General features: G+C 34.9%; 1 protein-coding gene across 19 annotated transcripts in view; it reads left to right on the forward strand.

Annotated features, from left to right (window-relative positions):
- Window positions 1-26,442, forward strand: part of Sarm (sterile alpha and armadillo motif) — a 374,264-nt gene that overhangs the window by 195,441 nt on the left and 152,381 nt on the right. For 11 of the 19 annotated variants that reach the window (XM_073980099.1, XM_073980103.1, XM_073980132.1 and 8 more), the window contains exon 2: window positions 4,591-4,914. The exons of the other annotated variants lie outside the window; for them this stretch is intronic. In XM_073980099.1, coding sequence (XP_073836200.1) covers window positions 4,756-4,914 — 159 coding nt within the window. In that variant the 5' untranslated portion in view covers window positions 4,591-4,755. The remainder of the gene's footprint in view (window positions 1-4,590; window positions 4,915-26,442) is intronic. 19 annotated transcript variants of the gene reach the window in all.

Raw genomic sequence — 26,442 nt, forward strand, 5'->3', positions numbered from 1 at the left:
AAATATTTTCAAAAAATCCACGCTTATGTTGGGCCTTGAAAAAATATTTTCAAAAAATCCACGCTTATGTTGGGCCTTGAAAAAATATTTTCAAAAAATCCACGCTTATGTTGGGCCTTGAAAAAATATTTTCAAAAAATCCACGCTTATGTTGGGCCTTGAAAAAATATTTTCAATAAATCCATGCTTTTGTTGGGCCTTGAAAAAATATTTTCAAAAAATCCACGCTTATGTTGGGCCTTGAAAAAATATTTTCAAAAAACCCACGCTTATGTTGGGCCTTGAAAAAATATTTTCAAAAAATACACGCTTATGTTGGGCCTTGAAAAAATATTCTTAAAAAATCCACGCTTATGTTGGGTCTTGAAAAAATATTTTCAAAAAATCCACGCTAATGTTGGGCCTTGAAAAAATATTTTAAAAAAATACACGCTTATGTTGGGTCTTGAAAAAATATTCTTAAAAAATCTACGCTTATGTTGGGTCTTGAAAAAATATTCATAAAAAATCCACGCTTATGTTGGGTCTTGAAAAAATATTCTTAAAAAATCCACGCTTATGTTGGGTCTTGAAAAAATATTCTTAAAAATTCCACGCTTATGTTGGGTCTTGAAAAAATATTCTTAAAAAATCCACGCTTATGTTGGGCCTTGAAAAAATATTCTTAAAAAATCCACGCTTATGTTGGGCCTTGAAAAAATATTCTTAAAAAATCCACGCTTATGTTGGGCCTTGAAAAAATATTCTTAAAAAATCCACGCTTATGTTGGGCCTTGAAAAAATATTCTTAAAAAATCCTCGCATATGTATGTTGGCCCTTGAAAAAATATTCTTAAAAAATCCGCTATGATGTAAGTTGGCCCTAGAAAAATATTCTTAAAAAATCCGCGCTTGTGTTGGGCCTTGAAAAAATATTCTTAAAAAATTCCACCCATATGTTTGCCTTGACAAAATATTCTTAAAAAAATCCGCTTGTGTTGGGCCTTGAAAAAATATTCTTAAAAAATTCCACCCATATGTTTGCCCTTGAAGAAATATTCTTAAAAAATCCACGCTTATGTTGGTCGTTGAACACATATTTTTAAAAAATCCATGCTTATGTTGGTTCTTAAAAAATCCACACTTAAGTTGGGCCTTGAAAATATATTCTTAAAAAATCCGCGCTTATGTATGCTGGAAAAATATTTTTAAAAATATTATTCCAAGGCCCAACATAAGCGTAGATTTTTTAAGAATATTTTTTGAAGGGTCAACATATATTCGCGTTAATTTATTAAAAAATATTTTTTCAAGGCCCAGCATAAGGGTGGATTTTTTAAGAATATTTTTTCAAGGGTCAACATACGCGTGGATTTTTTAAGAATATTTTTCCAAGGCCCAACATAAGCGTGGATTTTTTAAGAATATTTTTGTCAAGACCCGACGTGGATTTTTTTAAGAATATTTTTTCAAGACCCGACGTGGATTTTTTTAAGAATATTTTTTCAAGACCCAACGTGAATTTTTCAAGAATATTTTTTCAAGACCAAACGTGGATTTTTTAAGAATTATTTTTCAAGACCCAACGTGAATTTTTTAACAATATTTTTTCAAGACCCAACGTGGACTTTTTAAGAATATTTTTTTAAGACCCAACGTGGATTTTTTAAGAATATTTTTTCAAGACCCAACGTGGACTTTTTAAGAATATTTTTTCAAGACCCAACATGGATTTTTTAAGAATAATTTTTCAAGACCCAGCATAAGCGTGGATTTTTTAAGAATATTTTTTCAAAACCCAACATAAGCGTGGATTTTTTAAGAATATTTTTTCAAGACCCAACATAAGCGTGGATTTTTAAGAATATTTTTTCAAGACCCAGCATAAGCGTGGATTTTTTAAGAATATTTTTTCAAGACCCAACATAAGCGTGGATTTTTTAAGAATATTTTTTCAAGGCCCAGCATAAGCGTGGATTTTTTAACAATATTTTTTCAAGGCCCAGCATAAGCGTGGATTTTTTAACAATATTTTTTCAAGGCCCAGCATAAGCGTGGATTTTTTAACAATATTTTTTCAAGGCCCAGCATAAGCGTGGATTTTTTAACAATATTTTTTCAAGGCCCAGCATAAGCGTGGATTTTTTAACAATATTTTTTCAAGGCCCAGCATAAGCGTGGATTTTTTAACAATATTTTTTCAAGGCCCAGCATAAGCGTGGATTTTTTAACAATATTTTTTCAAGGCCCAGCATAAGCGTGGATTTTTTAACAATATTTTTTCAAGGCCCAGCATAAGCGTGGATTTTTTAACAATATTTTTTCAAGGCCCAGCATAAGCGTGGATTTTTTAACAATATTTTTTCAAGGCCCAGCATAAGCGTGGATTTTTTAACAATATTTTTTCAAGGCCCAGCATAAGCGTGGATTTTTTAACAATATTTTTTCAAGGCCCAGCATAAGCGTGGATTTTTTAACAATATTTTTTCAAGGCCCAGCATAAGCGTGGATTTTTTAACAATATTTTTTCAAGGCCCAGCATAAGCGTGGATTTTTTAACAATATTTTTTCAAGGCCCAGCATAAGCGTGGATTTTTTAACAATATTTTTTCAAGGCCCAGCATAAGCGTGGATTTTTTAACAATATTTTTTCAAGGCCCAGCATAAGCGTGGATTTTTTAACAATATTTTTTCAAGGCCCAGCATAAGCGTGGATTTTTTAACAATATTTTTTCAAGGCCCAGCATAAGCGTGGATTTTTTAACAATATTTTTTCAAGGCCCAGCATAAGCGTGGATTTTTTAACAATATTTTTTCAAGGCCCAGCATAAGCGTGGATTTTTTAACAATATTTTTTCAAGGCCCAGCATAAGCGTGGATTTTTTAACAATATTTTTTCAAGGCCCAGCATAAGCGTGGATTTTTTAACAATATTTTTTCAAGGCCCAGCATAAGCGTGGATTTTTTAACAATATTTTTTCAAGGCCCAGCATAAGCGTGGATTTTTTAACAATATTTTTTCAAGGCCCAGCATAAGCGTGGATTTTTTAACAATATTTTTTCAAGGCCCAGCATAAGCGTGGATTTTTTAACAATATTTTTTCAAGGCCCAGCATAAGCGTGGATTTTTTAACAATATTTTTTCAAGGCCCAGCATAAGCGTGGATTTTTTAACAATATTTTTTCAAGGCCCAGCATAAGCGTGGATTTTTTAACAATATTTTTTCAAGGCCCAGCATAAGCGTGGATTTTTTAACAATATTTTTTCAAGGCCCAGCATAAGCGTGGATTTTTTAACAATATTTTTTCAAGGCCCAGCATAAGCGTGGATTTTTTAACAATATTTTTTCAAGGCCCAGCATAAGCGTGGATTTTTTAACAATATTTTTTCAAGGCCCAGCATAAGCGTGGATTTTTTAACAATATTTTTTCAAGGCCCAGCATAAGCGTGGATTTTTTAACAATATTTTTTCAAGGCCCAGCATAAGCGTGGATTTTTTAACAATATTTTTTCAAGGCCCAGCATAAGCGTGGATTTTTTAACAATATTTTTTCAAGGCCCAGCATAAGCGTGGATTTTTTAACAATATTTTTTCAAGGCCCAGCATAAGCGTGGATTTTTTAACAATATTTTTTCAAGGCCCAGCATAAGCGTGGATTTTTTAACAATATTTTTTCAAGGCCCAGCATAAGCGTGGATTTTTTAACAATATTTTTTCAAGGCCCAGCATAAGCGTGGATTTTTTAACAATATTTTTTCAAGGCCCAGCATAAGCGTGGATTTTTTAACAATATTTTTTCAAGGCCCAGCATAAGCGTGGATTTTTTAACAATATTTTTCCAAAACACATATACGTGGATTTTTTAGGAATATTTTATCAAGACCCAACATATATAAAGCCCTTGAAAAAATATACTAAATAAATCCCCGTTTACGTTGGGCCTAAAAAAAATATTCTTAAAAATGCACGCTTCTTTTGGCCCGTGAAAAAAAATCTTAACAAATCCACGTTTATGATGGCACTTGAAAAAAATATTCTTAAAAAAGCTACGCTTAGGTTGGTCCTTGAAAAAAAAATCTAAAAAATCCATGCATATGTTGACACTTGAAAAAATGTCTTAAAAAATCCACACCTATGTTGAAAGTCAGCAAAATTGTTTTTTAAATCTCTTTTAGAAGAAAACAGTAATTTTTGCTTAAATGCTGTTACATAATATGCATGAATCTGAACATTGGCAACGCTTTTTGGGCATAAAACATAGCATGTATGAATTATTTTTCCTAAGTTTTTTTTTGCATATATATCTGACATATTTCTTATATTTCTTCAATTTTTTAAGATTTTTCACAAAAAAAAAATCTTAATACGAAGAATGCCATTTCTGATCGAATATGCAAAGTTTTTTTGCCAAAAAAATCTAAGATCTACTGATAAATAACCATAACATACCCCACACACACTAAAGATTAATTGACGGTGTTAAATTCTTGTAAAAATATCAATTTCTGGTTAAACAAGAATTATTAATGTTAAGATTATAAAAAAAACTTGGCATACAACAACAAAATCTCAAAACATATAGCAAAATAATATTTTAATAAATTTGCAGCTTAACAAAATGTGATTTTCTTTAAAATATTTGTGAAAACAAAAATATTCTCAAATTAAAGAAATACAAAAATTATTGTGCAATATATAAAAATAATATAGTTATATTAAAACAAATAAAGAAAATAATAAAAAAGCAAGTGACAACAAAGAAAACAACAACAAAATGGTGGTAACATCAACCCGTAGTCATTTGGTTACATCTCAACCGGTGGCCAATTCAGCGCCCACAACAGTCTACAGATCGAAATTGATTTATCCACGCAGTAGTGGCACAACTTTGCATCATCAGCATCAGCAACCTCATCATGTTCATGGAAATCAGGTAAATGTTTTTCTCATTCAAGAGACAATGGAGAAAAATTGTTATTTAAAATTTGCCTTTGCATCCCCTAACTAATTTAAAGAAGGTCAGTTGAGCAGCAGACAAAATGTTATTGAAAATCAATTAGTAAAGACAATGCCCTAAGTTTTAAGATTTTATGACAGGCATAACGACACACAGCCATACAAACAATCCTTGTGACAAATGCACGCGATTCTTTCACATGAAGACACGCTAGCCGTTGCAAAGTCATTAAACCCGACAAAGACACAAAAACACACACACACCGAAATTTAAAATTCTGTGAAAGAGTCAATCAGCCACACAGTCTGTCTAATTTAAACAAATAATAATAAAGAAATATTTTTGAGAATGTCTGTCTGGTTAACAAGGCGAGCCGTTGGAATTCAATAAGTTGTGCATTATGCCCTCGACATTTGATAAAGAACATATTCCATTAATGTGTCTCAATTGAAAAGTTGAATTTAAAATTGTGTCCATTTAGGTGTTCCAATATTTTTTCTTAAATACTGGCAAATATTGGAAATACTGCGAAAATATTGAAATCTCCATTTTCAGGTTTTATTTCGTCGTAAAAACAAACAAAAATATATCCAAAGACATTACAACCACAAAGAAAAAAACAGAATAGCGCAACGAATGCAAACTCTTTTGTGAACAAGAAAACATTAGGGTTATGTCTATTCGACTATTTTTAATATGGATGGTACAATTAAATTTGTCATTCCGTTTGTAACACAATATTGATCGGAGACCCTATAAAGTATATATATTCTTGATCAGGTCTCTGTTCGTACGCCCGTCTGTTGAAATCAAGATACAGCTCGCAATTTTTAAGACACTGCTTTGTAATTTGGTATAGAAGTTTCTATTACTCCTAGGATGTTTGGTATTGCAAAAGGGCTATATCTGTCCACGCATTGAACGGTACCACCCGATTTTTGGTATTCTGAAGGTTTTAGCCTCATTATCACACCAAAATGGCTGAAATTTTGTACTTAGTCTTCGTTGGGGGTATACAACTTTCCCACAGAAATTTGTCGGTATAGGTCCACGCCTTCATATAGCCCTCATAGAACGTACCATCCGATTTTCGGTGTTTTGAAGGTTGTGGCCTCAATATTCCTCAGAAATGGCTGTAATTTGGTATTAAGTCTTCTCTCAGAAACTTGTCGGTACAGGTCCATGCCTTAGTATAGCCCCATAGAATGGTACCTCCCTATTTCCGGTATTTTGAAGGTTGTGGCCTCAATATTCTACCGAAAGGGCTGAAATTTAGTATTTGGTCTTCATTTGGGGTACTTAACGTTGCATATAAAATTTGTCGGTATAGGTCCACACCTTCATATAGCCCCCATAGAACGGCACCACCCGATTTTCGGTATTTTGAAGGTTTTAGCCTCAATATCACACCGAAATGGCTAAAGGTTGTTACTTATTCATCGTTGGGGGTATACAACTTTCTGCCAGAGATTTGTTGGTATAGAGCCCCCATTGTGAGGTAAAGGTTGTGGACACAGCAACCCACCGAAATGACTGAAATTTGGTATGTAAACTTTGTTGGAGGTAAAAGCCTTTCTGACTGAAATTCGTCGGTATAGGTCCACGTTTCGATATATCCTCCATAGAACGGTACCTCCCGATTTTCGTAATTTTGAAGGTGGTGACGTCAATATCACTGTGCAACATTTTTAAGGTGATCAATTCTAACTGAGGATTTTTTTAAAGTACAGACCCAGACGACAAGATCCAGCTCGGATTTTATGGCCCCATCTAAACATGGTTAAATATTGAGTTTTTAAAGAAATTCGGGGCTATATCTCTGAAACCAATCCGAATCTTCTTCTGACCTCTGAAGCAAATTTGTAGATAGAGACAAGAATAAAATATTTCGAGAAATAATGAACTCGAAAAACTACATTTATTGCCTTAAATTTCAAAATATATGCAAAAATTCCACAATTTTATACATTTCGCACCGTATCTCCAAAACTGTTATTTTTTCTGAACATTTTCTTTTGGAAAAATATTCCCTGGAATGTAATACACAATTCTTCAGAACATGTAATTGTTGTAAAATGCCTCTATGCCGTTGTTTGCAGTACATTTTTAAACGACGATTTAATAAACATGTCAATAATGTAGTGAAATCCGAAATGCGAGAATAAACTGTTGGTGTGAACTGTGTTTGAAATACGTGTTGTAAAAGATATGATGCAAAATACAGCTGAAACAACATGAAATAAGCATTTTAGAGTTTTAGAATGTTTTAAAGAAGTGTTGAGAACTTTAGTTGGAAGATTTTTGCAAAAGGTTACTTGGTTCAACTCCCAATAGTTTAGCCGATACCGACCTCAATTTCAGCAATTATGTAAAATTTTCTATATTTTATAGATTTTGATGCCCTAGATGGAGTTTTTCTTATGTGGTTTCTTCAAAAGATAAGTTCTACTAGTGTAGGGCTACAATATTGCTAAAGACAGCAAGGCCAGATTCCTATTCGTTTCTGAGATAAAGGCCTGATAAATGCAAAAAAGTGTAGATTTAGCCCGGTTTAGATGATGCCATAAAATCCGAACTGGATCTGACAGGACAAAACCCTACTAGGGTTTTTGTAGTCTAAATATGTACTTTAAAAAAATCATACTAGAAGTTGTTTGCATTTTCAGTGTTGCATAGTGTATCCCACCGAAAGACTGAAGTTTGCTATTTAGTCTTGCATGGGGTTATAAAATATTCCTGATGAGAATTATCGGTATATTTCAGCTTGTTTCACCAGATATTTGTAGTTATATAACGACGTTTTGATATAGCCCCAATGGAACGGTACCTCACGGTTTCGGTATATATTGTTTTACCGAACTTGCTGAAATTTGGTATTAAGTCTTCAAAAAACGAAAGGAAACTAATTGTTCCATTTTACTTCAATACAACTCGTGGTGGAGGGTATAACAAGTTCGGTCTGGCCAAACATAACGCCGTTCTTACCTGCTATAAAAATTCTTGTAGCATGAATGATTTTTACAGAAAAGACATTTACAGAATACACATTTAAAACCAATCTTCTGGAACAGGTCGAAAGTTGATTCATTGAAGGAAGTGTTTGGCATCACCAGGGTAAAACGCAAATGGATATGCAAAGAGTAAAATAGCCTCTACAAATGAAAAACTGAGAGCATAGACCGCATTGCCTAGACCGCTAATGCCATTCATCCATCCAAGTCAAAGCCAAAATTTGGCTTTCGTAATATTTTGTCCAAACTTAGTTTAAGTTCGAAGATGGGTTATATCGGTCCACTCACACATGGTGAAAATTCTGCAAGACTTAGATAAGGTTTCAATATGGACTCAATCGGTCCACTCCTTCGGGTATCTCCCACACAATATTTCGGAAAAGGTTAAGTTAGGGCCTGCACTCAAATCGCTTCGATTTTTGTTACAACAACTTGTATTCACTGTCCCCATACGACGGAATACGTTTCATCAGGGGCAAGTCCATACTTGCTGAGAAAATAGCCTGAAATGTGCAACAAAACGCCAATGACACAGTGCGTTGTGGTTGAAGCGCAAGACAACTGCCGAGCGGATCTGCCGATTCGGTACAAAATTAAGCCTTTGAAGATAAGTCATATCGGCCAACTCCTTCAGGTACCTACCTCCCCCACAAAAGTTCAAAAATGTTCAGAAAAATTGTGAGCACGATAACTCGTGAAGGCAGTGACCGATTTGGTCTATACTTTACACATCCTAATATATCTACAAGATATAGATCAGGTTCGAATATGGACTATATTTCGGATAAGTTCACTTTTAGAACTGCTATCGAATTACTTTGATGTTGAAGAAACTTGCATACGCTGCCTCCATTACGAGGGTAAAAGTTGTTTCAGAGGTAAATCCATACTTCTTGAGAAAACAGCCCGAAAGGTGTAAAACCCCCTATGGCACCATATTTAGTGGCTGGAGAGCACGGTAACTCTCGAACTGATCAACTGATTTGGTCCAAATTTTGGCCTTCGTCATACGCGGTATAAACAGAAAAAAGTTAAGTGTTTTGGAAACATCCATTTCTGTTATGAACACATGTTAAATTTTGTTTCGATCTGGCAACTCCTTCATATAGAAACAGGTGTTCAAAAAGACGCATCCGCAATTTTTTTTACAATTGAAAAATTAGAAATACGTGCTGTCATTAAATATTTACATAAAAAAGGTTTATCGGGACAAGAAATTCATAATGATATGGTGAATGTGTTAGGTGAAAGTGCTCCTTCATATGCAACAGTAAAAAATTGGGTTGCTGAATTTAAACGTGGTCGTACAAGCATTGAAGATGAACCACGTAGTGGACGTCCAAAAACAGCAACAACAACAGAAATTGTAGCCAAAGTGCATGATATGGTATTAAATGATAGACGAATAAAAGTGCGTGAAATTGCTAATATCATGGGCATCTCAAATGATCGAGTCCATTTAATTTTGCATGAAGAACTACAGATGAAAAAGCTTTCTGCAAGATGGGTGCCGCATTTGTTAACAGTCGATCAAAAACGCATAAGAATGAACATGTCTCAAGCTTGTTTGGATCGTTTTAAGCGAAATAAAATGGATTTTAAGCGTCGTTTCATAACTGTTGATGAGACATGGATCCACCACTATACTCCAGAGACAAAAGAACAATCCAAACATTGGACTGAAGCTGGAGGAAGTGCCCCAAAGAAGGCAAAAACAATTCAATCGGCTGGTAAGGTTATGGCAACGGTTTTTTGGGACTTCAAAGGTATTTTATTGATTGACTATCTGCAAAAGGGTAAAACAATAAATTCAGAGTACTATTGCAACCTTTTGGATCAATTAAATGTACACAACACAAAAAAATAATTTTTCATCAAGACAACGCACCAGCGCACAAGAGTGTTTTAACAATGGCTAAAATCAACGAATTAAAGTACGAGTTGCTTGACCACCCACCTTATTCTCCTGATTTAGCTCCCAGTGACTTTTACTTGTTCCCAAATCTAAAAAATTCCTTGCTGGCAAGCGTTTTACCTCAAATGAAGATGCAATTACAGTTGTAAACCACTATTTGGAAGACCTTGAGGAAAACTATTTTAATCAAGGGATAGAATTGCTAGAAAAGCGTTGGACTAAGTGTGTTGACGTTTCAGGAGATTATATTGAAAAATAAAAATATTTTTGAAAAACTAACTATTCTCTTTCATTGATAGGCTAATAAGTTTCCGAACCGCACTCGTACTTTGTCCAAACATAGTTTCAGTTCGAAGATGGACAATACCTGTTCACAACTTCGGGTACTTCCCTCCATATTTAAAAATGTCACTAAAATGGAACGCACGTCAAAACTTTGGATCTCTAAATTTAGTTTAACTTCTAACTCTCCTTAGGGTACCTCCGCCACAAGAGTTCAACATTTGTGTCTAAGTGCAGTTTAGGATCTGTTCGTAGATCGTTTTGGAAATTTATACCGATAATGTTCGTTGTGGTCCTGTTTGCAGCGATATTAATATTTTCCGTGGACAAGTCCATGCTTCCTGTAAAATACCCTAAATGCAGTTCGCTTTACATAGGCTTAGGATATATATCTGTCGGCAAAACCGACTGACACTTTTTTACCTATATTTATAGAAATTTGTAAAGGGGTCAATGGTGAATTTTCACGAAATTGTCCTATTCCAAATATAACAAGTGAGCAAAGGCTATAGTCGGGATGGGGCCGACCATGTGATACCCTACACCAGCAAATCAGTAAATGGGATGCATTACCGACTATTGCGATATCTCTGCTATTTGACCACCTACGACAACATCGTTGTAAAGGTGATATTTTCTACTTTCTTTGCTAGGTTTTGCTTTAGATATACCTCTAAAAGAAACAGAGATATTGGCTTTGAAATAAAACGTTGACCTTTCTCCAAATAAGTGTTTTGCACATTCCGACCCCTGAATATTATCCGACCATCATCAAAATCAATAGGCTTCTTTCTCTTTGGGACCCCCATTAACCCCCAAAATTTCGTGACGATCCGATCAAAATTGCGACCTGTAGCGTGATTACAAAAAAATCGGAAAATGGGATGCATTGTCGACTATTACCATATCTCTGCTATTTGACCAACTACGACAACCTATTTTACATCGTTGTAAAGGTGATATTTTGTAGTTTCCTTGCCTAGTTTTGCTTTTGATATACCTCTTAAAGAAACAGAGATATTGGCTTTGAAATAAAATGTTGACGTTTCTCCAAATAAGTGTTTGCCCATTCCGATCCCTAAATATTATCCGACCATCACCAAAATCAATACGCTTCTTCACCTGTGAGACCCCCATTAACCCTCAAATTTTCGTGACGATCCGATCAAAATTGCGACCTGTAGCGTGATTTCCAAAAAAATAGAAAGATGGGATGTATTACCGACTATTGCGATATCTCCGTCATTTGGTTACCTACGCTGACCTAGGTTGCATCATTGTAAAGACAGGATCTTCTACTTTCATAGTCAGGCTTTTGCTTTTGGAAATTTTACAACTAAAGCTGTGATATTCGTCAATATAATTAAAATCGCAAAAATCAAAATTGGGGTTTTATTTGTTACTATTGTGATAACTTCGTTGTTTGATCACCTACGAGCACCTATTTTACATCATTAGAAAGGTGATATTTTCTACTTTAATAGTCAGGTTTGGCTTTTGGTATACCCCATATAGAAGCTGAGATATTCGCTTTGGAAAATAACGTTGTCTTTTTATCCACCTAAGTTTTTTGCCCTTTCCGACCCTTAAATATTATCCGACCATCACCAAAATCAATAGGCTTCTTCCCCTCCGGGACCCCCATCACCATGCAAAATTTCGTGACGATCCGATCAAAATTGCGACCTGTAGCGTGATTACAAGGTTTAGATGGACAGACGGACAGACGGACGGACGGACGGACTGACGGACGGACACACATAGCCAGATCGACTCAGCTCGTCGAGACATTCATTTTGGTATATATAAGTATGGGTCTACGACCATTATTTCGATGCGTTACAAACTTTTTGACCAAAACCAACTTATAATACCCTCCCCACATAGTGGTGTAGGGTATAAAAATGGTCAATCCGCCCGAGAATCGGCTTTTGGCTTTTCTAACTGAAAACGATTCTGGATTAAGTGTGCCACTAGAAAAAGTCAAAAAAGTGCTACATAACCGAAAGTATTCATCACGAGTGGCTAGGAAAAAACCATGACTCTTCCAGCAAAAATAGACAAGCGGTTCAGATTAGCTACAGAGAAGATTTCACGTCCTCTGGTGTACTGGGATGACGTTATATGTTCTGATGAGACGAAAATTATGTTATAATGTCAAGATGGGTCCCAAAAGGTATTGTGGAAACCTCTCAAAACCCTAGAAAACAATGGTAAAGTTCGGAAAACTATCAGTTATGGTATGGGGTTGTATAGCAAGCAGCGGCGTTGGTAACAACCGAATTTTGGAGGAAACCATGGCAAAGTGCGTTTATTTAGATGTTTTTAAAAAGGTTTAACCAACAGCGTCAAGAAATTTGGGTTTGTTGACCCTTAAAATTCAAACAAATTGCAATATAAATACTACCAAGACAACGACTCTATACAAATGCAATTATTCAATTTCGCCAAATTTATCGACACCCCATACTCAGCAAAATATGATACAGGGATATGAGGTTGTAAAAATTTCATCACCCTAATATACACAATAAAAATTTACTGCACTCGAAATTTATGCAACTCAAAAATCTAAATAACTTTTGGTCATATCTAAATGGTCACTAGTTTTTATATCAATTTAATTAATTCCGTGCCATAGAGACACTTTTAAAGTTGATCTTTTCAAGAGATATGTATAGTAGCAGCACCTCAGCCACAAGCTGTGTGCAGACACAAGTCGCATAAAAAACGACATCATCTTTATGGACTGATCAAAAGCTTAAATGAACCCAAATGCAGCAATACTTGTTTATGGCTGCTGATGGTTGGTTGGTTAAGTGGATTGGAGACAAATAGACGGACCAAGTGGGTAGATCAGATATGAGATGTGGTTGTTTGCATGGATGGATGGATGGATGGATGGACATTTGATATAATGCCCAATGCAGTCTTTTTTCTCCTCCATATATAAATTGGGTGGGAGTTTAGTGTGGTGGCCATTAATGATATTCATTCATAAATTTTTAAACAAAAATTTATAACCATTCTTCTGTTTTTAAAATGTTGTACAGGATGGTGTTGTAAATTGATTTAAATAAATTGACCTCTAAGGTCATTCCAATGTGATCTTTAAAAATAAAATGTAAAATGTTTTAGCATAGTGTTTAAATGTGGTTTTATGATCATACTTTAGGCTTAAAAGTACAGATTTTTATCCATTCGGAATTTTTTTTATGATTTAATAAATTATAAATTTTATGGATTTTTTTTAAGAAGAGTCAACAGATGATAATTCCCAGGGAATGGGACCACACAGTATTTTGGATTATTTTATCTCGTTAAGATAACACCATTGATATCAATAAAATACATGATGGACTTTTTGAGAAGATCTTTTCAAAATGGACAAAATCTATGTTCAATTATATTTTGACGTCGAGAGTTCAAAAATGGTAATAGATGGGTAAAAGGTCAAATAACCGATAAAGTGGGTAAATTGGGTTAATAACCGAATATTTAGCCAAATAAATTCAAGCGGGATAATAATAGAAAAATAATTATAGAAAGTTAAAAAAATAAAAAAAAAAAAACGATAAAAATAATACCAAAATTCGCACTTAAACACGTATTTACTGATGTATAGAGGTATATTCATAAAAATTCCATTAAAAAATGAGAAAAAAATGATGACAAAACAAAAATAAACTTTAAAAAGCAACAACAAAAAATGTTGTCACAAAAATACTTATAACACAGACCTCGCACAATAAATTTTAAAGTGTCCCAAATGAATGGCGTCTGCTTGCTTGCCTAAAGCAGTGGCGGGACACTTGACATAAAGCATATACGAACTTAGCATGATGCGACGATATGTAGCTCTAGACACAACAAGATATTCTTTTAGGAAGCAATTCTGAACATAAAAAACGAATGAGTTTCTATTTTTAGCTGACACTACAAAAACTGAAGACAGAAACTCAGGAAATATTCTCTTATTGGAAGCATCTTTTCTTGATAGGCTATACGAGGTTTGTTCGATAACTATCTGACTATGAAAACGCTAATATTTACCACCATAAATAGTATTATTGTTTTCTTAAGTAGTCTCCAGCATGATTTATACACTTTTTCATGCGCTCAAACAAATTTTTGAAGTACCCAGCAAAATTTGAAGGAAGGGGTTCCATACGATGACGTGGTTCAAACGAAGTCGTGAAAGATCCGATCTTTTCATTGGCATTTGAACCCATTCCATCGATTCAATAGAGATGAATTTTGTATACCATTTTTCTAAATATATAAGATTAACTATTTACAATAGGCTTGATGTTGACGGAGACTCGAAATCACAACCAACGTTGTTAAAACTCTCGTCGTAATGATAATGTCATTGCAAAGGGTTGGTGAAAATGACATGCCAAAGCATTGGTGGAAATGACATGCCAAAGCATTGGTGAAAATGTCATGTCAAAACATTGGTGTAAATGACATGCTTTGGATCCAAAAATGAATAGCATCTTTTAGGGTCCACGCTCATATAAAATTCATCGATGAAGATGCTACAAAGCTGACATGCTGGCGACGAAAATCTTTGACCACTCCTTTTTTTTCTTGATATGCTGGAATCAAATGAAATCATTGGATCCTCAGTCAGGGCTGTAAGGCGGATGACCAAACAATTTCACGTTTTGTCCGGTCAAACAGGTGGTGGTTCGAATCGATGTGTGAAAGCTCGCATTGTCTTCTCTTGTTCGTTTTTCGGAATTCTCAGGAGACTTCAGGCAAACAAATTGTAGTGTACCACTCAGAATTGACCGCCCTATATTTCTCAAGCCTTATAGTTGCCACACGATGAAACTGGCGACCATTTGCTTCGAAGTGCTTCTTACATGAACAACTTTCGTTGGATTTGGGTCGCTTTCGAACACCTCTACGGCCGATTCCTGTTTTGTTTCGGGCTCCTAAGCATAGATCCAAGATTTGTCGTCTGTGACGATCTTATAAACGTCGTGTGAAGCATCGCAATCGTTTTTATTCACAATTTCTTTGCACCAATCTACAAGAGCCTTTTTTTGAGCGAAAGATTTAATTTGATCGATTCACTCTTGTCGTGATTATCCACGTAAATGTTGTGAAAAATGATCGGACCAAAATGTTCACAAGGAAATTCCATTTTTTTTTCAAGTGATTTTTCAAGTCACTGTAAACAACATAACACATGGTCGTATGTCAAACTGTACTGAGTAGGGTTAGGCTAAAAACTGCCAAACTTTCCACAAAAAAAATCAAATGGCGCCTGGCAACACCCGTTGTTGCCTAGGCCAGATAGTTTTCGTACAGCCCTCGTATTCTCAAATATGGGTGTTTAAAAAATATTTACAGCAAAAATTGGGGCCGAAAGGGCCAAGATGTTTGCGGAAAATAGTTTTGTATCTCTTTTAACTATTATTCAATGCCCAGGATCTGTTCAATCATGGGTTCCAATTACCTGGCAGTGCATCTTTTTTTAGGAGAATTTATGGGAACCTCCTCCACAAACGACTACGACTGTACAATTGTCATACCCTCAGTATTTAAGCTAACGAGGGTATATACTATGGATATGACTTTTTGACATTTTTTCTCAAAACTGATTTCCTGTAGTGAGAATGAATGAACTTTGGCCTATTAATACCTAAAATAACGTTAAATCCATTTTATTATAAAAAAGGTCCCGCACAAACCACTTTTAATTTTTATGATATATGAAATAAATTAATATATAATATAAATTATATATGTATATGTAATGAATTTTTTTTCGTGTGCAAGTCCATACTTTCTGAGATAATGTTTAGCCATTATCCTCCTTGACGGCACTAAAATGGCAAATTCGCAACATAACTCCCGCAGGGAATTTCTGATTGGTAAAAACTTTGCACATCGTATTCTTTCATCCAGTCATGTATCAAGTTGGAATATGGACTATATCGGTCCTGTCTATCCAATACCTCCTACACAAAATTTGTGAAAAGTGCAGTTCAACAACTAATCTCGAGGGTTCTTCTTGCGAGCCCTGTAAGTCTATACTTCCTGAGATAATGGCCCAAAGTCTCAAAAAAAAAAAAAAAAAAACCGGTATCAATTAAACGGCCTCGTACGTGTGATTGCCCTTGAAAGGAGAAACTGATTTGGTCTAAACGTTGTATATACTCGTAGTATTAGTTTTTACAGCCTCGAATATGTCCGAATATCGACAACATCGGACCACTTTTTCGCGTACCTCCCACAACAACGTTTGGAAAGAGTGCAGTTTAAGGACTCGTCTGGCATCGTTTTTAAATTTTGGCAACATGTTGTGTATGCGACGGTACAATTTTTTCGAAGGCAAATCAATACTTCCAGAGCAATTGTCCTAAAAAATTCAAAAAACCCCTATAGACGTCATTTTGAACTCGAAGAGCGTTCCTTAACCCCAAAAAGTAGTAAAACTTGAAGCAACATTTAAGAGAGAGAGCATGCCAAAATGGCTTTCTCTTTTACTACTTTCTCATCGACAAATTTCTCCTCGTAAAATAAAATAAGTATAAATAAAATATTTAAACCAATGAAATAAAAAACAGTGACATTTATTTTGTTTGTTGTTATTTTTTACGCATTCATGTTTGTTTTTTTGACATCGCTGCAAGCATTTATGCTAACGAGGGTATATACACTTTCATACCGGCAAAATGGGCCTCACCGAAATAATGGTTTTAGACCCCAAGTATGTTTGGACGAAATGTGTTTCAGACAATTTGGAGTCGATTTAGTAATGTCCGTCCGTCTGTCTGGATGGTGCGCACGATAGCTCTCGAACGGATGAACCGATTTGATCCAATATTTGGCTTTCGCAATATTTTGTTCAAACTTAGTTTAAGTTCGAAGATGGGTTATATCGGTCCCCTCCTTCCGGTACCTCCCCCACAAAATTTCGAAAATGTTCGGAAAATTTCTGCGCACGATGACTCTTAAAGGGAGTAACCGATTTGGTCCATACTTTGTACATCGTGAAATTTCTACCAAACTTAGACGAGGTTCCAATATGGACTCAATCGGTCCACGGCTTCGGGTACCTCCCACACAAAATTTCGGAAAAGTTCAGTTTAGGACCTGCTCTCGAATCGTTTTGATTTTTGTTGTAACAGCTTGTATTCACGGCCCCCCATACGGCGGTACAAGTTTCATCAGGGCCAAAACCATACTTCTTGAGAAAATAGCCTGAAAGGTTCAAAAAACCCCTATGACACCGTATGTAGTGGTTGGAGCGCAAGATAACTCTCGAAGGAATCTGCCGATTCGATCCAAAATTTGGCCTTCATAATGTTTTGTCCAAACTTAGTTTAAGTTCGAAGATAAGCCATATCTGTTCACTCCTTCCGGTATCTCCCCCACAAAAGTTCAAAAATGTTCGGAAAATTTGTGCGCACGATAACTCTTGATGGGAGAGGCCGATTTGGTCCATACTTTACGCATCCTAATATATCTACCAGATATAGATCAGGTTTGAATATGGACTATATTTGTCCATTCCTTCGGGTACCTGCCACACAAAATTTCGGATAAGTTCACTTTTAGACCTGCTCCTGAGTAACTTTAATTTCAATTGCGACGGTAAAAGTTTTTTCAGTGGCAAGTCCATACTTCTTGGGAAAACAGCCCGAAAGTTGTAAAAACCCCCTATAGCACCATATGTAGTAGTTGGAGAGCACAATAACTCTCGAAGTGATAAACCGATTTGGTCCAAAATTTTGGCCTTGTTTATATTTTGTCAAACTTAGTTTAACATCTGAAATGGCCCACATCGTTCCTCTTCTTCGGACACCTCCCCCACAAAAGTTCAAAATTTTTGTCCAAGTGCAGTTCTTAATGTTCTTTGTGGTCCTGTTTCCGTGGACAAGTCCATGCTTCCTGGCATACTGGTCCAAGAGGTGTACGATAACCCACTGAAATGACTAGTTGGCGCGATATCTATCGAAAAGATATGACTTTCAAAATAAGATCCACTTCCGTAATGCACTATGTCGGTCCATTCCCTCCTCCGCAAAACTTTTGAATTTTAATCCTAATCCACATTTTTGTCGGCAAGTTCAAATGTCCAAAAAATGCCAAAAAATTCTGAAGAGACCCTAAATACATTCGATCTGTCCGTAGATGAAAGTTCCAATTCACATAGACTGAGGGTATATCTCTGTCGGCAAAGCCGACTGATACTTTTTTACTTGTTTTCCGTTCATTTACTTTTGTGCAAAACTTTTTTACGTGCGAGCAATTTTGGCAGTTTCCTCTTTTGCTACTTTTACTAATAAAAAAGAGTTGCCGCATCTCTACGCGGCTGAATGTGTGCTAAAACACCATTTTCGTATGATTTGACTTTTGACTTAAAGCCGGAAGAACATGTAACTTTATGAATTAAGCCAGAAATCCTCTTATGTGACGAGGCCTTAATATGTTTTATTTCTTAACATAGGAACCCCAGTGCGTACAATTGTTATTATAATATTTCTAATAAATAACAATCATACGCATTGGGTCATTGGGTCTTTAGTAGACGCTCTGTTGATGATATCTACATAGAAATGCCATTTATGTACATACTTTCAAAATAAGAGATCTCCCGAAGGCGAATCGAAATGATATATATTCGGGGTACCTTTAATGATATGTATAGTTTTGCTTCGCAAACATCCTTTATTTGAATAATATTTCTAAAATCCATTTCAATTTAAATAAAATATTCATCAAAATTTTATACGATTTCTATTTATAGGAAACCGATTCGAATCGTTTTCCATCGCTTCCTTATAGCTTGTTCTCTCTCTAAAAGTCACTCTGTATTTATTTTTTCAGTTATGACCGGGCATACCTCTTATTATACTTATTTTTAATTCCAACATTTTCTTATAAAAATATATAATAACCAACATGTTTTTCTTTTTCTTTTCAGGTAAGTGCGTCTGTAATAAAAACAGAAAAAAAAACTTTCAATAGCACTTTAACAGAGAGGTAATGTCTACTATAACTTTTGTGGGCTTTTTTGAAATTATATTTGAATTAAGCGGTTTTTGTAACGTCCCCACTTACATTGGTAATTTTAACAAAACAAAACTTTCCTCAATTTGTGTTGGCAATGCTGTTTCTATCACAAAGAAACCAACAATTTACTCTTCAGTTAAATTTAATGTGATTCAGCAATGTACGCAGTTATGAGAGAAGAGAACCCGCAACAAGAAACTTAACAGAAAAAAGCATCGAATATTTTTTATGCTTATTTGAAAAAAGCTTTCATGTTGTTCTTGCTTTTCATTCATATAGAATTACGAATGACAACAATGAAACGTCTCTCTACACGCGACGATGTGGTCTTTGTGGTTAGTTGTAGTCGTGACATGCATGAAAAGTTAATGCTATAGAAATGAGAGCTAGAGCGACATGAATCTATGCACAGTGTTTAGGTGATATAAATTAAAAGAATCAGTCTCGAATGAAAAATTATAAACAATCCGTACATGCAGTAACGTACAAAATAATAGCAGTGCAGAATTGCTGTATACGAAAATTGCCATAATGCTGCTATAAATCCTTAAAGCAATTTAATTATCTACATCAGGCGAATGCTTGTAAGGTGTCAGACCTCACGGGCTAAAATATTATTCATAAATATGCAACTATTAAGAAACACCATTAAAGTTTTCTGTTCAGGAAGATTTTTTCGTGTGCACAATAATAGCAGTGCAAGTAAGCCAAGTAGAATGAATAACTTTTTACTGTTGAAAAGTATGATGGAATGGAATGAAAATAAGACGATTTAAAGACAATATGTGTACAAATGTGGATCGTCACTGCCTTAAGTGCAGCACTGCAGCTCAGATGGTCATAAACATAAAATATTTAAATTTTCCAAGGAAAAACTTACCACATAGTGGAATATATCGGTTGTATTTTCTCAAAAATTATTTGTAATGGTCGATAATCGTCCTATGTATTCTCAAAGCAACTAGCTTTCATAGTACGGATAATATTTTTTAAAATTTAATGTAAAAATATGTTGATAAAGTGAAGGAAATAAGACCAAATCTTGTGGAAACGTGCTAAATAACCATTTTTATGGATAAAGTGACCGGTCAGTTATTGCTGATGGATTCCACTATACAACACGAAACATTAATATATTTAAAAATCTGTTTTAAGTGCATGTCGATACTGTAAATATAGTGTTATTTATAAAAACATTAATGGTGTTTCTTAATAGTTGCATATTTATGGAAAATATTTTAGCCCGTGACGCCTGACACCTTATAGGCATTCGCCTAATGCAGATAATAAAAATGCTTTAAGGATACCTAGCGGTACATAGCAGTTCCGCAGTGCTATTATTTGGCACGCAACTGTCATATATGTATCTCTCTTTTTTTCATCTGCCGTGGTTTATATTTCAGATATTATTTCGTAGTTCCGTTTCTCCCCAAACATATTTTGTATTTTACTAACTGCATTCCGGGTCGTACAATATGTTTTTATACCCTCAGCCTTTAGGCTAGAAAGGGTATGTACACTTTCATACGGGCAAAATGTGCCACATCGAAATAATGGTTTTAGACCCCAAGTATGTTTGGACGAAATGTGTTTCAGACAATTTGGAGTCGATTGAGCAATGTCCGTCCGTCTGTCTGTCTGGCTGGTGCGCCCGATAACTCTCAAACGGATGAGCCGATTTGGTCCAAAATTTGGCTATCGTAATGTCCAAACTTAGTTTAAGTTCGAAGATGGGCCATATCGGTCTACTCCTTGAGGTGCCTCCCCCACAAAAGTTCGAAAATGTTCGGAAAATTTGTGCGCACGATAACTCTTGAAGGGAGTAACCGATTTGATCCGTACTTTGCACATCGTGAAATTTCTACCAGACTTAGATAAGGTTTCAATATGGACTCAATCGATCCACACCTTCGGGTACCTCCCACAAAAAATTTCGGAAAAGTTTAGGGCATGTTCTCGAATCGCTTTGATTTCTGTTGAAGCAACGTATATTCACTGCCCCCCCATACGACGGTACAAGTTTCATCAGGGGCAAGTCCATACTTCCTGAGAAAATAGCCTGAAAGGTGCAAAAACCCCCTATGACACCGTGTGTATTGGTTGGAGCGTAAGATAACTCTCGAACGGATCTGCCGTTTCGGTCCAAAATGTGGCCTTCGTAATATTTTGAGCAAACTTAGTTGAAGTTCGAAGATAAGCCATATCGGTCCACTCCTTCAGGTACCTCCCCCACAAAAGTTCAAAAATGTTCGGAAAAATTGTGCGTACGATAACTCTTGATGGGAGTGAAAGATTTGGTTCATACTTTACACACCCTAATATATCTACCTGGTATAAGTCAGGTTCGAATATGGACTATATTTGTCAACTCCGTCGGGTACCTCCCACCACATTTTTGGATAAATTCACTTTAAGACCTGCTCTCGGATCACTTTCATTTTTGTTGAAGCAACTTGCCTCAATTACGACAGTAAAGTTTTTTCAAGGGCAAGTCCATACTTCTTGAGAAAAAAGTCCGAAAGTTGTAAAAACCCCCTATGGCATCATATGTATTGACTGGAGAGCTCGAACCGAATACTGCGTTCGTCCACACTTTGGATATCGTAATATTTCTTCGAATATTAGATGAAATTCGAAGGTGGTAGGAGTGGACATTCCGATACCTCCCCCACAAAAGTTCGAAAATATTCTAAAATGGTACTCTAAATATTGTCGAAACTCAGTTTAAAAAAAGCCCTATCTATCGATATCCCCGCAAATTTTTGCGCTTTAATCCTATCCATATTGTTTTGAAAACCTCCCTAAATACGTAAGTATTTTTTTAGAAAAAAAAAAATAGTTCAATCCACACAGGCTGAGGGTATATCTCTGTCGGCAATGTCGACTGATACTTTTTTACTTGTTGGTGAGAACTTCGGCACCTAAGGTACGTTTGCCTCTGAAGTATGGTGCTATCAATTGTATATTACAGCTTTTCCCAATCGCACAATTCACCCGAATCGTAAAATTCTCCAGCATAAAAAAGAAACAAGAGGCAGGTTATTGATAGAAAGTCTTGCACCTTTTCGTACAGACGTCATTACCGAGTTGATATTAATAGCGATGATTCCTTCTATCGTTCGATGGCTCAAAACCGCTATGACTGCTCGGTTGGACGGCCTGTTCTGCTGCTTAGTCCTCCAAAGTTTCTTTTCATCATGAGGAGGAGTAGAGTCTCAAAAATCTTGGCTACAAGTTAAAGAAGCAAATTGTGTCTGTACAATTCGTCTCTACTGGCATCTTGCTACCCTGGCAAATTTCCAGGTTGCTACACAGAAAAAAATAATTACTGCATTTCAGGAATAGTGTTCATAAAGTCTTGCCAAGGTTAAAATTTCTGCATTTCATAAACTATTTTCATAAAGCAAAAAAAAAATACTGTTTTTTCTGACAGATCGAAAGAAATCAATTTTGACGAGTTGTTGTGTTTGTTATTAGTGACTAATAACCACCACAACACCAAACCAGAGACAAATTTTGTGCTACTTTTATTAATTCTTGTATTTTGTATTATTGTAACTTATCGTTTCTTCTAATGATTTTCATTGCAGTTGTTATCGTCTTGTGAACATAGCAGAACAATACGAAACATATGTACATACATGTTGAATCTATCAGCACTAGGTTGAGATATTAGATGTTGCCTTTTATTAAAGAAATTAAAAATTTGTAGTTGCGAACTGTAGTTGTTTGGTTTTTCAGTTAGCTAACAACAAACTTGTTTCTACCTAGTATAGGTATGTTGTTGAGAGCATTTACCAACCAAGAGAGGAAATATGAGAGCAAGTAGTGGAATATAGGGAAAAATAGGAAAGTGATTTTGTATCTTATGAAAATCTTGCATATTTTTGAAAAAATAGTGGCTTTCGTATGGAAATAAGAAACTGCACATGTATCTTATGTGAAGTACCTGTACAGTATGAAAAAACTACATCACGAACGAAAATATGTAAAAATTCTTGAAATATTTTTTTCTGTGTAATTAACGATAGATTGAGGACCCTTTATGAATAGTGTTGAAAAATGGTTTCCAATGTTCAGATTTTTACTTTATATGAACCTAATTCATAAAGCAATTAATACTGGTTTCTTTTTTGAATGAAACATAAACATGGAATATATGTCTATATTTTGACAAAATATGAACCGATTCATTCATTTCAAAATAATTTTCTTCATGGCAAGAAAAAGTTACTTATATTAAAAACTCAGTTTATATTTTTTATAAACTTATTTTTTCTATACAAATTTTGTTTTGTTTGTTTTGTTTATTGTTGAAGATTCAATCTCATTTTGATTGCTTAAGCTAAAGTATTCCCCCAATGGCTTAACTTCATTTATTACCCTCTATTACAGAGAGTAATGTTTTTCAAAACGAACTGACAGTGTTGCAAAATTTTACTGATCGCTACCAATATCATGATTTCATCCCTGCGAAGGGAGTTATCAATTAGCTTCTCAGCTTTTTGAAATGAAGCCTTTATTTAAGGAAAAACCGAACTCATTAAGTGTCTAGTATTCTCAAATAAATGAGAATCACACTTACTTTTCGGATTTTCCAAAAAACATCACAGTTGCCTGTGAGTGATTGTTGTAGGAATTGCGCGTGCCATTCGCTGTTTTTTTTTTTTTTTGTTTTTTTTTGTTTATTGTTGAAGATTCAATCTCATTTGATTGCTTAAGCTGGAGTATTCCCCCAATGGCTTAACTTCATTTATTACAGAGAGTAATGTTTTTTTATTTTGAAATTGGTTTTTTATTTTTATTTTGAAAATAGTTTTTTTATTTTATTTGAAATAATTTTTGTTTTTATTTTTGTGATTATTGTTCTTTAAACTTTTCACTTCTAATTGATTTTTCCTAATGAATTACGTATGTATATATCTTGCAAATCAGAACAATGTGAACCACATGTACATACATACTCAGCACTAACTTCAGTTATTAGATGTTGCATTTGTATTAAAGAAATTCAAAAATTGTATATGCGAAATAATACTATTGATATAGTGAGTGTTTTCCGACAACAAACGAAATCTATCCGTGTTGGGTTTGTTAGTATGGTAGGTTTGATTTGTTAGTGGTCGTTGTTTAGGCTGTTGTGCTTTGTTGGCACGGAGTCAATGTGCGTGTAGATACGATGGGGGGAGGAAAGACAAAAACAATAGAAGGAAAACCACAACATCTTTATACCGGTTTTTGCCAGAAAAAAAATAATGGTGAATGTAGGGGAAACTAAAAAATTAATTTTGTAGTTTAGAAAAGCATTCATACTTTTGCAAAAATAGTATTGTGTACATGAATACAAACATTTATCCATTCACTCTAAAAGAGGTGCGTTCAAATCATGGACAAAAAAAAATTACGAACGGAATTAGTAAAAAATTCATACTTTCGTTTTTTCTGTGTACGTGTTTGGTTTATTAGTGTGGTAGGGGTGATTGTTTAGGATGTTGTGCTTTGTTGACACGGAGTCAATGTGCGTGTAGATACGGTGGAGGGGAGGAAAGACAAAAACAATAGAAGCAAAACCACAACATCTTTATAGGTAAAGCACAAAACCAGGTTTTTGCCAGAAAAAAAAATATTGGTGAATGTAGAGGAAACTAGAAAATTTATTTTTGTATTTTAGAAAAGCATTCATACTTTTGCAAAAATAGTATTGTGTACATGAATACAAAATTTGTTCCAATAACTTTAAAAGAGGTGCGATCAAATTATTATGAACGGAATTAGTAAAAAATTCATACTTTTGTTTTTCCTGTGTATAATTAAATTTGTCGTCCCGTTCGTTACACAGCGAAATTCGTCAGAGACCCTATAAAGTATATATTCTTCTCAGCATAAAATTGTAAATCGATTTGACCATGACCGTCTGTTGAAATCAAGACACAGCTCGCAATATTTAAGATAATGCTTTATAATTTGGTACAGAAGTTTTTATTACTCCTAGCATGTCTGATATTGAAACTTGCCTACATCGATCCACATTTTGATATAGCCCCCATAGAACGCAACCTCCCAATTTACGGTTTATAAACGTTTTAGCCACATTTTCTCACCAATATGGCTGAAATTTGGTGTTTACTCTTTATTGGGGTTGTAGCCCCCAGAAAATTGCATATATCGGTCAACGTTTTGATATAGCCCCCATGGAACGGTACCCTCCGATTTCGGTAGTTTAAAGGTTTTAGTCACATTATAATAACGAAATGTCTGATATTGACATTTGGTCTTCTTTTGGGGCTACAAAACTTTCCCCCACAGATTTGAACCTCCCGATTTCCAGTATTTTGAATGCTTTACCCTCATTTTCTCACCAAAATGTATGAAATAACACTTTTCCCCGGTATAGGGTCCAAGTTTTAAAATAGCCCCCATAGAACGGATCCTTCCGATTTTCCGTAATTTGAAGTTTTAAGCCACATTTTTTCACCGAAATAGCTGAAATGTGGTATTCAGTCTCCTTTGGAGATACAAAACTTTCTTCCAGATATATTTTTTCTTTCGTGATCTAATTTTTTCATACTCACATAATATACCTCACATAATATACATGTGCAGTTTATTATTTCCATCCGAAAGCCACTATTTTTTCAAAAATATGTAAGATTTCCATGACATGCAAAATCACTTTCCTATTTTTCCCTATATTCCACTATTTGCTCTCATATTTCCTCTCTTGTTTGATAAATGCTCTCAACTTTGTTCTCGTTTTCTTTTGAATGGTCTCACCATTCGTATTGATAATGTTTCAATAAACCACACCACAACAACAAACCTAAACTACCACTGTACTCGGCAACAATTTTGTTGTTAGTTAACTGACAAACCAAACAACTACAGTGCGTTTTGTGTCGAAAAAACAAAGTGCTTGACTGTATAGTTCGCAACTACAAATTTTTAATTTCTTTAATATAAAGGCAACATCTAATATCTGAACATAATGCTGGTAGACTCAACATGTATGTACATATGGTTCGTATTGTTCTGCTATGTTCACAAGACGATAACAACTACAGTGAAAATTAGAAGAAACGGTGAATTACAATAATACAAAATAAAAGCATTAATAATAAGAAGCAGCAACATTTGTCTCTTGGTGGTTTGTTTGGTTGGTGGTGTGTGGTGGTTGTTAACCAATAATAACAAAAACAACAACTCTCCAAATTTTTTTTTTTCTTTTTTTTGTTCAATCTCTCAGAAAAACCAGTATTTTTT

Source organism: Musca autumnalis, unplaced genomic scaffold, assembly GCF_047663935.1.
Source record: "Musca autumnalis isolate F117 unplaced genomic scaffold, ASM4766393v1 scaffold_4, whole genome shotgun sequence".
In the NCBI taxonomy this organism is placed as follows: domain Eukaryota; kingdom Metazoa; phylum Arthropoda; class Insecta; order Diptera; family Muscidae; genus Musca; species Musca autumnalis.